The following is a 13,670-nucleotide window of genomic DNA, read 5'->3' on the forward strand; positions in this document are numbered from 1 at the left end:
GCCGGAAGGAAGAAGAAGAAGAACACGGTATAATACACTTTCCCATAATGCTTCAGTGCCGTCGTTTTCCACCCCTTCCCTCTTCCGTTTCCGCCTCTCCACAACCGGCTGCGTGCTTTAGCGGGGTTAGCTAACAATTCACACGTTCTCCTCTTTTGCTTCATTATTCACTAGCTTAGACTAACACCTAGCGTCATGTCGTACCACGATGAGGAAGAAGTAAGTGAATAGTTTCATCTCAAAGACATTTCAAACCTTTGTGATCGAAGCACCGACACGCTGCTTAGCGGTAGCCTACTAGCCACCTAGCTGCCTAGCTAACTCTGACGACCTAGCAGTAGCTTGTGATGAGATAGCGTGATGTCAATAAGATCCGAGACAATGCAGCCAAACCACAGTCTGTCAGACGACAAGGTAACGTTTTGAAGCTTCTTTTGTCAGTAGATCATAACTAGTCTGTTTCATTGAGTGATCTTCCGTCTCTCCATGATGGTTTATAGACATCTGGACATTTTGTGTCCTCTGTCCTTTGTAAAGTAGCTCAAGTGTCTGTATGTTTTATGTTTTGGATTCTGTCTTTAATAAATGAAATGATAAATAAGATAATTAATGAATAAAATAATTAAAGAATGTTAGGTAGATGATGACGTTTTAGACCTTATAAGGTGACGTCAACATTAAGGGCCTGTTTGACATACAGCTGTTTGCTTGTCAATGGTAATACATGTCTATCTGCTCTATTTCCTTATAGTACGATCCTTATGACTATGACCTGCACACTGGTTAGTATACACACATCTGTCCATCCAGATATCTGATGTCACATTTCCTGTATAAACTGCTCTCTATGGTCAGAACACAGCGGCACACATCTTGAATACGTCATTTAACGGAGTGACAGTGCGTCGGGGTCTCCTCCTCACTGACCCATCTCCCTGCAGGTGACCCGAAAGCGGACCTGGCCTACGAGAGGCAGTACGAGCAGCAGACCTACCATGTTATTCCAGAGGTGATCAAGAACTTCCTGCAGTATTTCCACAAAACCACCTCTGACCTGATCGACCAGAAGGTCTACGAGCTGCAGTCCAACCGCGTCTCCAGCGAGAGCATCGAGCAGAAGATCTACGAGATCCAGGATGTTTATGACAACAGGTAAACCCTCCCGACCCCTGCTGTGATAATGTCTATTCCAGCAGCTCCTTTAAAGTTTGTGAGTGTCATCTTTCTTGTTTTGTTGCTCTACAGCTGGAACAAGTTGACGGAGCGTTTCTTTAAGACATCTCCCTGGCCAGAGGCTGAGGCCATAGCATCACTTGTTGGTAACGGTGAGTGTGTCATCCATCAACACAACCATTTGTTTTTCATTGCAGAAATGATTTAATGATTGAAGTTTGTCTTAAGTCAGCAGTATAACTGTTTACAGGGATCCAAATCAAAATTCACTCGTTATGTACTAATCACTATGCTGATGGAGGCTTGGTGATGAGTAAACGGGTGAATTTAGATTTTCGCTGAACTATACCTTTAACGTCAATGTTTTCCTCTCAACTCAAACAGATGCTGTGTTCCTCATCCTTTACAAGGAGCTCTATTACAGACACATCTACGCTAAAGTCAGCGTGAGTAACTCCTTAATAGAAGCTGACATCAACGTCCTCCTTCATTTCTGAGAAACCTGCTAAAAAACCTCTCCAGTATTAATTACAGATATTGTTTTCTTGATATTCAGGGCGGGCCGACTTTGGACCAGAGGTTTGAGTCGTACTACAACTACTGCAACCTCTTTAACTACATTCTCAGTAAGTTTCAGCAATTTCTGTCACGTTTTTATCCCATCAGTAATTATCTATCTCAAAGAGCTGCTGATGAAAAGCAGGTTAAAGGAGAATATTTCTGACTGTAAACAGATGCTGATGGCCCCGCCCCTCTGGAACTGCCGAACCAGTGGCTGTGGGACATCATCGATGAGTTCATCTACCAGGTATAGAAAATGATGTTCTTCACATTTCCTCGAGTGACAAAACTTGCCCTTAAAAAGAGACACATGTAAGAATTTGTGCTAAAATTAAGACCAGCTCAAATAGCCCAAACATTTTAAGGTGTTTTAAATATACGTGTTGAAACAGATAGATGGGATATCATGTTTTTTTAACATGGCCCATCGGGATAACTTCTCTTATCTCATTCCTGTCTAAAAGCCCATAGACAGTGTGTGTAAATGCCTTTAACATGGATACCTCTCTTCAGTTCCAGTCGTTCAGTCAGTACCGCTGTAAGACGGCCAAGAAGTCAGAGGAGGAGATTGAATTCCTGAGGAACAACCCGAAGATCTGGAACGTCCACAGCGTCCTCAACGTTCTCCACTCATTGGTGGACAAGAGCAACATCAACCGCCAGCTTGAGGTGTACACCAGCGGAGGTGAAGAACAATGTTCTGGAGATATTGGTTATTTATTATTTAAGTCAATGGGCTTCACTCCTTGTTAAAGTTAACCAAAGTAGGTTGCAGTGTAAGTTCTCTGTCATGTAGTTCTTTGATTCTTTTGAAGTGAGGTCAACCTCAGCATATTAAGCTTAGGTCTTACATGAGACCTGTAGCATATGTGTAACATATATGTTCCTTGTCTGCATGTTGCAGGAGACCCAGAGAGTGTGGCTGGAGAATATGGGCGTCACTCCCTGTACAAGATGTTGGGTTACTTCAGCTTGGTGGGGCTCCTGAGGCTTCACTCTCTGCTGGGTGATTATTACCAGGCCATCAAAGTCCTGGAGAACATCGAGCTCAACAAGAAGGTGAGACTTTGTTTTCAGTAATGGACGCAGAGGGGGGCGCGCCTGAGAACGACCAATGACGAGGATTTGTTACCTGTCTCTCAGAGCATGTACTCCCGCGTGCCCGAGTGCCAGATCACCACCTACTACTACGTGGGATTTGCCTACCTGATGATGAGGCGTTACCAGGATGCCATACGAGTCTTCGCCAACATCCTGCTCTACATCCAGAGGACGAGAAACATGTTCCAGAGGACAACTTATAAATATGAGATGGTGAGTCAGAGCAGAGTTTCTTTTGATTGCAGGATCAGTGTTTCACAGCAGCCATTTTGTTATGAATTAGTAGGTAAACACAGGTTTTACTATCAAATTCATTGAGGCTAAACCTCTGTCTCTCTGACTGACAGACACACCCACTCAGGTCTCGATATTTGTATTAATTTACAGATTAACAAACAAAATGAGCAGATGCACGGTCTGCTGGCCATCGCTCTCACCATGTACCCGATGCGCATTGATGAGAGCATCCATACCCAACTGAGGGAGAAGTATGGAGACAAGATGCTGCGGATGCAGAAAGGGTAAGAAACATGTTCTTCACATCACAGTGGAGCAAATGTATTTGATGTAGAGGTTTTTCTGATTTTATTTTGGTGTTTTCCCTCACCACTCTTCTCTCACATCTTTTCTACTGGACAGAGTTTTTTAAAATCTTTTCTGTTTTATCAAAGATGAGCATGAAAGTACAGAAATACTGAACCGATTCACTGTGATGCTGTGTATTTGATTGTGGGGTCTTTGGGCCGACTAGCTTCATTGGGTTTTGAGGATTTAGTTCCATCTTTTTGCCCATCTTTTACTGCTGTGCACTGTGGGTAACAGGTGCCGTTTTGAATGAAGTGTTGTTTGTTTCCATATCAGAGACCTGCAGGTGTTTGAGGAACAGTTCAGCTTCGCCTGTCCGAAGTTCTTGTCGCCTGTGGTGCCAAATTACGACAATGTCCACCCCAACTACCACAAAGAACCTTTCCAGCAGCAGCTGAAGGTCTTTACCGAGGAAGTGCAGCAGCAGGCGCAGCTCTCCACCATCCGCAGGTAGAGCATACTCTCATCCTGAGTGGGTCACTGCTATAACTGTATTAGGTGGCATTAAAACTAAAAACAAGACATTTAGGATTCATGTATTTAGTTTTTCTTAACTAATCTGGTCTTTTAGAAACACTTATATTTTTATCTCGGGAAGCCTCTTGACTAAAATGTGGTCGCAGGATGTCTGAACACATCATCTAAGTCTCAATATGTCCCCACAGCTTCCTGAAGCTCTACACCACCATGCCAGTAGCCAAGCTGGCAGGTTTCCTGGACATGACAGAGCAGGAGTTCCGTATCCAGCTGCTCGTCTTCAAACACAAGATGAAGAACCTTGTGTGGACCAGCGGCATCTCAGCTCTGGAAGGAGAGTTCCAGTCTGCTTCTGAGGTCGACTTTTATATTGACAAGGTGTGTAAAAGTCTGTTCAAAGTGATGTCCTTGATACATTTCTAAAGATACAGTAGAGTTCAGATGGATCCTGTTATTCTTACAGCAGGGCCACGTTGTCTCACATGTAGGAAACACATAAATAAAGTGAGGGGGGGTTATATGGCTCAGTGTTGTGTTTAAAGAAGTTCTGTTAATTTCTCTTCCACAGGACATGATCCACATTGCTGACACTAAAGTTGCTCGTCGGTATGGAGACTTTTTCATCAGACAGATCCACAAGTTTGAGGAGGTGAGTAGTGACCTGTTTGCCTCTGGATAGACAGACTGGAAAAGTACAGATGTTGCTTATTTTAAGCCATAAAGTTGTTTCCAGTTTAGGAAAACAGTCACGACAAATTCTGTCACTAGTCGTCTGCTGAAATCCTAACCCCGAAAAATAAATGTTTCTTTGCCTACAGCTGAATAAGACAATGAAGAAGAATGCAGTCACCACCACCGTCGCCGCCGCCACCACCACCACCACCGCGACTTCAGCAAGCACGGCGAGCCGAGCAGTGTGAGCGGCAGCGGTGAAGAGGAGCGGAGTCATCTGCCCCTTCAGCCTGTTTCAAGCTGTTGGAGAAATATTTCTGATTGGAACTTTTCTATGTAACAATAAAAGGATGGAGTGATGTGCTAAAACCTGAGTTTGGTTATTTTCTTCCTACAACCACTAGATGGCAGTATTTACCAGGCCCTTAGCTTTCTGAGTTTTGAAAAACTTTATTGTCAAGGGAAACGCCACATATAGACATGCAGGGATGCAGGTATTTCTGGCAGGTCCCACCAGAATTCAGTACACTAATATAATAGCCATGTTTTTATTAGTATTGGTCTGTTGCACTTGAAATGTCTGCTCAGATTGGACCTTTGAGAACAATAGAAGTCAACTGGAATCATCATGGGGACAAATATTTAGTTTCATGGGTCATTAAGTTTTCTCAGATATTCGGACTGTTGGTATCTGCTTGGATTTTATTTTGCTGCATCATTTGCTTCACTGTTTCTGGCTCCCCTCCCACCAACTGAGGTCAGAGGTCATTGCATATTTCTTTTATTATCACATCATTCAACAACATTTCCCAACACAGATCTCAGGGCTGGTGACAATAACGACAAAGAAATAAAAACTTACAAAATGAGAATATAAAAAAAAAAGAAATTTAAAAAACACCACTCGTCAGAAACTGTCAATTGTCATATAAAGGAAAATAGAACATACATGTCACCATAGCACAATATACACGTACTCCAAACATTCAGAGTTATTCTTTTTACCTAATTTGGTAAGCCAGCATTTATCTTCAAAAATATCTTTTGATTCCATCGCATTTTCTAGAAAATAAAAAAATAAAGCAAACGTTGACTCTTACTCCCTCAGTTGGCAGTGTGAAGTCTCTGTGGGCACAATGCCATCTTAATGTCTATAAAAATGGGATAATTCATATTTATTTAAATTCCATCAATATGTTCAGCCTTCAATATCAAATTAATCATAAACGACAGTTTTTTCCTCTTTTCTCCCGTGAAATGATGTTCATCCACCTTCGCTGATCATCTCAGGAGTCTTCGTGTGCGTAGCTGATTCAGTCCATGCTATAAAGTGAGAGTAGGATCACGGTGTGAATGTTCACTACTGCTCTGTCACCATTTTACAGTGGTCAGGTTCCTTTCCATCTTTCTCCTGGTGAAAATCCACTCTGAAGCTTCACCGGAGGGAATATTCAAAGTGCTCTTATCTGCATTAAATGGCCATTGATAACTCTTAGCGACAGAAAGTATCAATTACCTGAAAGAGAGAAGTCTTTGTTCCAGGCTCACTCCTTCTGCACTCATTTTTTATATTCTTAAATTAGAAAAAACATTAGAACATGATCAGGAATTGTGTCATTAGCTCAGTGTTGCATGGCCATCTGCTGGTCTGTGTGTGTGTTTGTGTAGGTATGAGTGTCTGCAGTCCAGGTGACTTCAAAAGGAGAAGTGGGAATGAGGCACCTTCAGTTGATTTAGAGGTCATACATCAACAAGCTGCTCCCACAGGGAGGGTTCATCTTTCTTTTCCACTTGGCTCTTTGGATGAAAGTCAATGACAACAGTTGATTTTGTCTCGCTGAAGAACAGTGTCCTGCTTGATTTGATGTTTCCTACAGGTCTTTTGAATGAGCCTTCTCTTGAAACATCAGAAGTGGGACCATCTTCAACATAAGATAAACCAAACCGGACTCAATCCTCTGGTCTCACCGATGCACTGCGGTTGGCCGATGAGGTTCCCTAGACTACACACACTCCTCCTCCGGTCCTCCCTTACCTCGGCAGGGTGGCGACGCAGAGGCACAAGGACACACACGAGTGATGATCGCACTCAGACCAGCGAGGCCTCGGCTAGTCATAACTCTGTGATCTCCAAGGGACTCTCCGACAGGGTGTCTCCGTCCTTGTGACGGTGCATCGGGGTGGACTTCGCAGACTCTGTGCGGGCATTGCGCTCACAATAAAGCCCTCCGTCTGCATTCAGCGCCTCCAGGGAGCGCGCCAGGGCCCGCTGGTCGTCCTCTGGCAAGCTGTTAAGGTCAGAGGTCAGGAGGGTACCTGTGCTGCCGTGGACCACGTGCACACCTTCTGGACCCTTCAACTCAACAGGAAGCTTGTGCTTGAAGCGCAGAGTGCCACGCCCTCCGCCCATGCCCAGACGCTCGTCCTCATCGTCATCGAGGTCGCTCTGGATCAGCTTTTGAAGGAGAGGAGATGAGAATGAATCAAGCCTTTATATAGAATACACAAGAGAGCAGATTTGTGAGGAAGAGCTGGATAGAGGCAAACCAGAGGGAAACTTTTCAGGAGACAAATCAAATCAGGTTCAGTAAAAGATTCAGTGAGACAATAGATTAGCAGAGAGAAAGTTCCACGGCAGCCGACAGGACGTCAGAATGGGAAATCAGAGGAAAGTAAGATCAGTCTCCAGCGTTGTCAGAGAGGAGCAGTCGGTGCAAACAGCCCACCTCAGTGACTGATGAGTGATCTCCCTGGCTGGTGGATACAGTGACGAGTCGAGCTGCAAAGAGCTTTTTCAGCCTCAGGTAGTCATCCAGGACCACCTTCAGCAGGGACCCCTGACACGACAGCAGTTTGGATCAAACATCTCACACACTCACTGTAACAGTTGTTATAAATGGTCATCAGCAAGAATCTAATTATGTGGATCTCAAGCCCTCAAATCCACCTCTCCTCTGGTATCCTCTAATGATTTGATGAGGCTTGAGGGAGACAGTACATATCCAATGACAGAGTGAATGTGTTCATGTGTGAATGTGTGTGAACGTTTCCCTGGATAACCTCACATGCAGGTCTCTCACCTTGATAGGCCCCTCCCTCATGATCTGGCCTAGTTTAGCGATGTTGTCGTACTCCTGGATGGCTGCTCTCAGGTAACGATCGTCCTCTGGCTTCGCTTGAGGCTCTCGACCAAATGTACCCTGTATGGAAAACACACTGTTTAGTAAATATTGTGAGGGTACAGCTGTGCAGTGGGGTCGACTCAGAGAGTGAATAACGGTTGAGAATAAAAATCTAATCCGTGAGATATATACAGTAAATATATCATGAACTCAGATTCATGTTGGTACTGACATGAGTGCGAGCAGGGCTGTTCCACAGGTCTGTGATCTCACTCAGGTTCTCAGGCAGGTCATCCTCGTGGTCAGCCTGGGCAGCCAGCTCCAGGTTACGACAGAATGGGTCCAGCCACACGGGATTCGCCCTACAAAGGCAAATACGGTAGAATCAGAAGGTCAAACGGTAAATTAAGAAAATTATTTGAAAAAGTAATGTGTGACATTTTGAGAAACACATTTATTTGCTTTCTTGCTGAGACTTAGATAGGATTGATACACTTATGTCTGTTTCAAAAATATATATACATATATATATATATATATATATATATATATGTGTTTATTTATTTTTTTAAGAAAGGAAACACAAGTTAACGCATTACACGATGGTTAGTGCACACAAAAAAAGTTTATATTCTGCAAATATCTCTTGGTTTAGTACCGTGACCTCCCAGAGTCTCCAATGATTTCTGCCCTTAATCTTCAGACAAACAATGAAATTTTGCAGGAAAACAACACAAAGTGATATTTGGAGAGAATTCCCTCATGTGCCCTAGAGCTGTGAAAACAAAGCCGTTATCTTACCCCTCAAAAGAGTACTTGTTAGTGTTAGGCATGTCCAGGATATCCATTAGACCCTGGTTCCCTGGATGGTGGAGGACAAATGATTGTATCAGTAAAACAGCCTTTCTACAGTTAAATGATATGCAGATATTGTCACAGCTGGCGGGGCCGTGCCCTTAATGAAGCTTCCTCTCACCAGTTGATCCGGAAACGATGGCTTTGAGCTTCCTCTGGTGTCTGCACCACAAGAACAGAGACAGTCAAGAGATGATAAACATGTTGATATCACTGCTCAGACTGAGAGTGTAAACCGCAGTCCATACCTGAGCAGGTTTCAAATAATTCGATGCAAAGTAAAACTGTATGTCAAAAGAATTTGCCCTTTTATAGAAAGCTGAATGATTCTTACACTCTACGATAATGCCAGTTCATTGTGACAAACAGAATTCCTGCCAAGCACAGCAGCACAGCCAGGATGATGATGACCAGCTGTCAACGAGAAGCAGAGAGAAAGAGTTAAAGCCTCCAAACAACAAACATTCCCGATAACCTGAGTGGTTGTGGGAGTCCGAGGCCCACACACCTGTAGCGTGGAGATGTCGTCAGGCAGTTTATCACTGACAGCCGGCTGAACGTCCACAACGTTGTACGTCCTGAACAGGTTTCTCAGCTGCTCCTTGTTCTCATCGATCATCTGGATCACCCTGCAACACAAGAAGCACCAGGACACATGTAAACTCAGAATAGAATCCATGAGCAGGAGATTCCTCTATACTGGTGTGGAAGTAGAGAGGCTTTAATGTAAATACAGTCAGTGTCATCATGTAGCTCTGCAGTGAAACATCTAGATCATGAAGGAAGGTACAGTCTACCTCTCGACATCCAGGATGGTGTTGGTCTGATTGTTGACGACATGGATCAGCATGTCAGTCTGTGCATAATTCACTCTGCCTTTCTTGTCCACATGGAACTGAAGAAAAGCAAAGTGAGACCATAATGTCAGATGTTTTTATGACTTACGCAACAAAGTGTAAAGCTCACAATGGAAAAGCTTTTTACCTGTATGTCATCTAAGTTGACAGTAGCTCCAGTGATGTTGGACAGCAAGTTGACGAAGTCCTCCTGGTTTTCTCGCACCAAATCAGGGATCTCGTTGAAGACTATCTTGACCCTCTGGTCATCACGGAGAATATAGATGTTCACGTTGGTCGTTGTGCTGTGTCCAGCAAAATCGCACGCCAAAATCTCCAGCTGGAAGTAGCCTGGATTGTAGGCGGTGAAGAGGTCGTAGGTTCTGATGATACCATCTGTCAAACCTGTGGAAGTCGTGGCAGAGAATATTGTCTCAGCCTAGGACAGGTATTTGATTCATTGCAAAGACGAGCTCTCAATATAAAAAGTAAATAAAATATGGGACTGTATTTTGTATGATGTGTCAAAAATACACACACGGTTTCATGAGAAGATAAAGGGAATTACATAGTAGGGAGGCGCAGGAAGCAAATACACATCTATTGAATGACGGGTTAGTTAGTTCTGAAGATTTGTGGAAGCCATTTCAGTTCAACTTCGCATGTAAAAAGAAAGCATTCAATTCAGATTCACAAACATAGAAAACTAATTATGTTGCATTTATATAAATTTGTACATAAAATGTTTGTTTTCTTGACAACAAATCCAAAGAAAAAACAAAACCAAAGATTGAAATATCCTGTTAACTAATATCTCTTGTGTGTCTAAAGTCTGATGCATCTTATTGTACTGCCATAGAGCTCCAGCACTGCTGAAAACACTGAAAAGCCCCAATAAGAACGAAGAGAGAGAAACACAGAGTCAAATACTGAGACACAGACTACAGACTTTTCATGGGATTTGGTGACAGTGAAAAATATTCAATTTGAATGGCTTCACCCTTTTAAATAATGTCTAAACAGCTCTACCTGAAGTCATTGTATTAAGTATTATGAGGTATTTGAAGTAATTGTGATTACTTTCCTGGCTGGAGTGGGAATAGGAAGTTTTGATTTACTTTACATGGTAAACAGCTGAATTTTGCCACTTGTTAATTTCATGTTAACAAAATACATGCACGTAAATACTTCATGAGCTGTAGATCTTCACTATGTGTTTTCAAACCGTCTGAATTCTGTACGTAAAGACACTCACCGATGGTGAAGATGCTGCCACTGTCCTCACTTCCATTGCTCTGTGACTGGAAGTAACGGATGGTAACGATGTGGTATTGGACCAAGCTGTTGTTGCCTATGTCATTATCTATAGCAACAACCTTGATCAACTCTGAACCCACTTTGGCGTTTGCTGCAACTCCTGGAACAGGGAAGTAAAGACGTTATGGTGGTTTTATACACAACATCAGACAGTAAATGTAAGAGAGCAGATTACCTGCAGTGTACTCCGCCTTAGTGAAGCGTGGTTTCTGGTCGTTGATGTCTTCCAGTTGAATGCGGACTTCCAGCAGGCTGGGGTCACGGGCAGGGTTCAGCGCTTTGGCCCGTGCTGCCCTCTGACCCCTGGGAGGCGTCCAGCTTCTGTTGCTGGAGGCCTTGATGATGATGGAGTAGACCGGGATCTCCTCCCGGTCCAGATCCTTGTGTAACTTCAACTCTCCGTCAAGACTCAAGCCGAAGATTCCATCACTGTTTCCCCCTGCAGGAAGATATGAAGAATGTTCAGCTATTTAAAGCACTAAAGGAATGGAGTGAGTGAAAACACTGATCTAAAGAAACCTCCTCATGAATCCTTTCAAGTATGAGGTCTTTAACACAATGGTTACAAAAGCTTCCACATAAACTGCATGGTCATGCCCTTAATATTCTGGAATCAAACCAACATACTTTGGCTAAAATAATATAATACATTCTCTGATGGGTAAAAGATTGTCATTACAATTTTCATCATGAACAGCAAGATCATGTGGCCATGTGTGTAGATCACAGCGTCACCTGCAATGAAGTAGTAGACGATGGCATTGGAGCCCTCATCAGCATCCACAGCTCTGGTTATGTTCCCCACCACAGTCCCTGGGGGGGAGTGCTCCGGCACGGTCAACAACTGGTAAGGCAAGCTGCCACGCTGAGGTGCACACACACAAAGACAACACATACAATTACACAAACTTAATAGAAGATCTCAAGTACACATTACCCCATTAGAGCGTATTCTCACCGGTGGTTTGAGGAAGACGGGTTCATTGTCATCAATGTCCAACAGCGCCACCTGCAGGGGCTGTGTGGTCTCATAAGGCACTGGCTGGCCCATGTCACGGGCAACAATGATAAGCTGAGAGACATGTTTGGATTCAGTTAGAGACATACACAGTTACGTAAATCGACTGCACAGACTCACAGACAGTTGACTCACACTATGGAGGGCCTGTTTTTCACGGTCCAGTTTCACAGTCGTCGCGATGACTCCAGATATGGGATCGATGTGGAAGTTTTCCCAGTCTCTGTTGCCGGCTCCAGTCTGCAGGAAGGCGTAGCGGACCTCTCCATTCACGCCCTCGTCAGAGTCTGTCGCGTGCACCTCATACACAGGTAGACCGGGAGGCTGCTCCTGCATGGAGAGTGTGTGATTGTGTGAACAAACTGTGTAACTGGAACATGTTTTTGTTATTCTTGTTGGAGGTGTTAAGTAAAACCACATGTCTTTCAACTGGTAGATACATTTATTAAAGCTGCTAAATGTAGGGATCAGATATTCTGGATATGTTGCAGTTCCTGATACTGAGCTTAAAATGCTGATACACAGCAAATAAGTGTCTTTTATTAGTCGGGAAACTCCTGAGCACCACAGCCGTCTTTAGTGTATTATATTGGTTTGAATAGGTCATACACGGGGAGGTTGCTCTTATGATTGGTAACCATACATCACCAAAAATAAGAATGCTAAGATCACACAATGGAGAGGATACCTCTGAGATATGGATGATGGTTCCATTAGCTGGCCTGACAAACACAGGTCTGTTGTCATTGACGTCTATGACTGTGATGATCAGGTCTGCAGTGCCCCACAGGGGAGGACGGCCCTGGTCGGTGGCCACCACAGTCAGGTTGAAACTTTCAGACGACTGAAGCAGACGGCGAGAACGCACCAGCCCTGTGTTTGGGTCCAGGGAAAATGCATCTAAAGGGAGAGAGAACGTTTATTGACCAAGGAAAGATTAACTGTGACTTCAGGAAGCATTCAGACCCCATCACTTTTTTCACAAGGCACCGCTGTAGATGGATTTGTAAATTGACAAATGTGCCATGTTGACCCATACATTTTCCAAATTCAAAAGAAATTATTTCTCATTTCCTTTATAATTACTCTATTCTACATAACACTTGAAGTGTCATTCCATGTCAAGACAACAGAATAAAAAAAATTACAACTTGTGTTAACTACCCTTATTTAATTCCTCCATATTTCAGAAACTACACACAGTATGAGCCAAAAATACTGCACACTAGTTGTTGAATAAAAAATCAGCAATTACAAGATGATCAGTTGGGAGGCGTCAGTTGAGTTACCCAAATATGGCAACAATTACAGCTTCCATCGTCTTGGTCTTTACAAGCTTTGCACATGTGGATTCATACACATCAACAGATGTCCTTGGAATTTATGACTTTGTACAAAAGCCTGTCTAAACTAGATCCAATCAATTCATTTTGTCATATGTGGAGCCCAATCAATTTGCAGAAGCATCTTAAAGATACTTAAAGCAAACAGGAAGTGTTGAGTGACCCCTCTGAGGCTTTTAAGAACATATTTATACCTGAATGTGATCCCAACATGCTGTACAGCACCGCTCCATTCTCTCCTTCATCCAGGTCAGTAGCTTTCACGGTGATCACAGACGTACCACTGGGCTCGTTCTCAAACACGCTGGTGCTGAACACTCGCTCTGTAAAGCGTGGTCGATAATCGTTGACATCGAGAACCGTCACCAGGACCTGATGCGCATCAACAGGCGGATCAAGTATGAGGAGGAAGTCAGTCACTGAACATTCTGGACACAAAGTTATAATCTAGAAAAGTTCATATTCAGGATACACAGTGGACGCCAAATCCAACATCAGCGTGTATCAGTCAGTAATAATAATCAGCAGATTTTCATCACAGATTTGAGCAGCAATACCTACAGATGACATAAACTTTAACTATGTGAAACAAGGCTCTTGATGTTCCATC

At 43.4% G+C, this 13,670-nt stretch overlaps 2 protein-coding genes across 5 annotated transcripts in view; one reads left to right on the top strand and one right to left on the bottom strand.

Annotated features, from left to right (window-relative positions):
* Positions 1 to 50: 50 nt before the first annotated feature.
* eif3s6ip (eukaryotic translation initiation factor 3, subunit 6 interacting protein) lies at positions 51 to 4,938 on the top strand. Of its 2 annotated transcripts, none has more exons than XM_020096116.2 (15): positions 51 to 414; positions 752 to 782; positions 942 to 1,152; positions 1,246 to 1,325; positions 1,558 to 1,619; positions 1,730 to 1,799; positions 1,908 to 1,981; positions 2,248 to 2,419; positions 2,639 to 2,793; positions 2,878 to 3,048; positions 3,223 to 3,356; positions 3,697 to 3,870; positions 4,086 to 4,275; positions 4,466 to 4,546; positions 4,716 to 4,938. In XM_020096116.2, exons 1-15 carry the CDS (start codon positions 361 to 363, stop codon positions 4,815 to 4,817), a joined length of 1,761 nt encoding a protein of 586 aa, XP_019951675.1. In that variant the 5' UTR covers positions 51 to 360; the 3' UTR covers positions 4,818 to 4,938. The 2 variants fall into 2 exon arrangements, with proteins under 2 accessions (XP_019951675.1, XP_019951684.1); XM_020096125.2 differs by having other exon boundaries at positions 61 to 219.
* A 395-nt stretch (positions 4,939 to 5,333) lies between these two features.
* The window catches only part of cdh23 (cadherin-related 23), a 153,789-nt gene continuing 145,452 nt past the window's right edge, over positions 5,334 to 13,670 (bottom strand). For 2 of the 3 annotated variants that reach the window (XM_069539107.1, XM_069539104.1), the window contains 17 exons: positions 13,255 to 13,432; positions 12,406 to 12,617; positions 11,853 to 12,047; positions 11,658 to 11,771; positions 11,435 to 11,564; positions 10,875 to 11,138; positions 10,638 to 10,799; positions 9,531 to 9,787; positions 9,344 to 9,441; positions 9,055 to 9,175; positions 8,881 to 8,960; positions 8,668 to 8,708; positions 8,493 to 8,553; positions 7,924 to 8,053; positions 7,650 to 7,769; positions 7,296 to 7,406; positions 5,334 to 7,024 (listed from right to left, as the gene is read on the bottom strand). In XM_069539107.1, coding sequence (XP_069395208.1) covers positions 6,683 to 7,024; positions 7,296 to 7,406; positions 7,650 to 7,769; positions 7,924 to 8,053; positions 8,493 to 8,553; positions 8,668 to 8,708; positions 8,881 to 8,960; positions 9,055 to 9,175; positions 9,344 to 9,441; positions 9,531 to 9,787; positions 10,638 to 10,799; positions 10,875 to 11,138; positions 11,435 to 11,564; positions 11,658 to 11,771; positions 11,853 to 12,047; positions 12,406 to 12,617; positions 13,255 to 13,432 — 2,616 coding nt within the window. In that variant the 3' untranslated portion in view covers positions 5,334 to 6,682. The remainder of the gene's footprint in view (positions 7,025 to 7,295; positions 7,407 to 7,649; positions 7,770 to 7,923; positions 8,054 to 8,492; positions 8,554 to 8,667; positions 8,709 to 8,880; positions 8,961 to 9,054; positions 9,176 to 9,343; positions 9,442 to 9,530; positions 9,788 to 10,637; positions 10,800 to 10,874; positions 11,139 to 11,434; positions 11,565 to 11,657; positions 11,772 to 11,852; positions 12,048 to 12,405; positions 12,618 to 13,254; positions 13,433 to 13,670) is intronic. The other variant, XM_069539105.1, reaches the window with a different exon arrangement.

The sequence above is a fragment of the Paralichthys olivaceus genome, chromosome 14, assembly GCF_024713975.1.
Source record: "Paralichthys olivaceus isolate ysfri-2021 chromosome 14, ASM2471397v2, whole genome shotgun sequence".
In the NCBI taxonomy this organism is placed as follows: Eukaryota; Metazoa; Chordata; class Actinopteri; order Pleuronectiformes; family Paralichthyidae; genus Paralichthys; species Paralichthys olivaceus.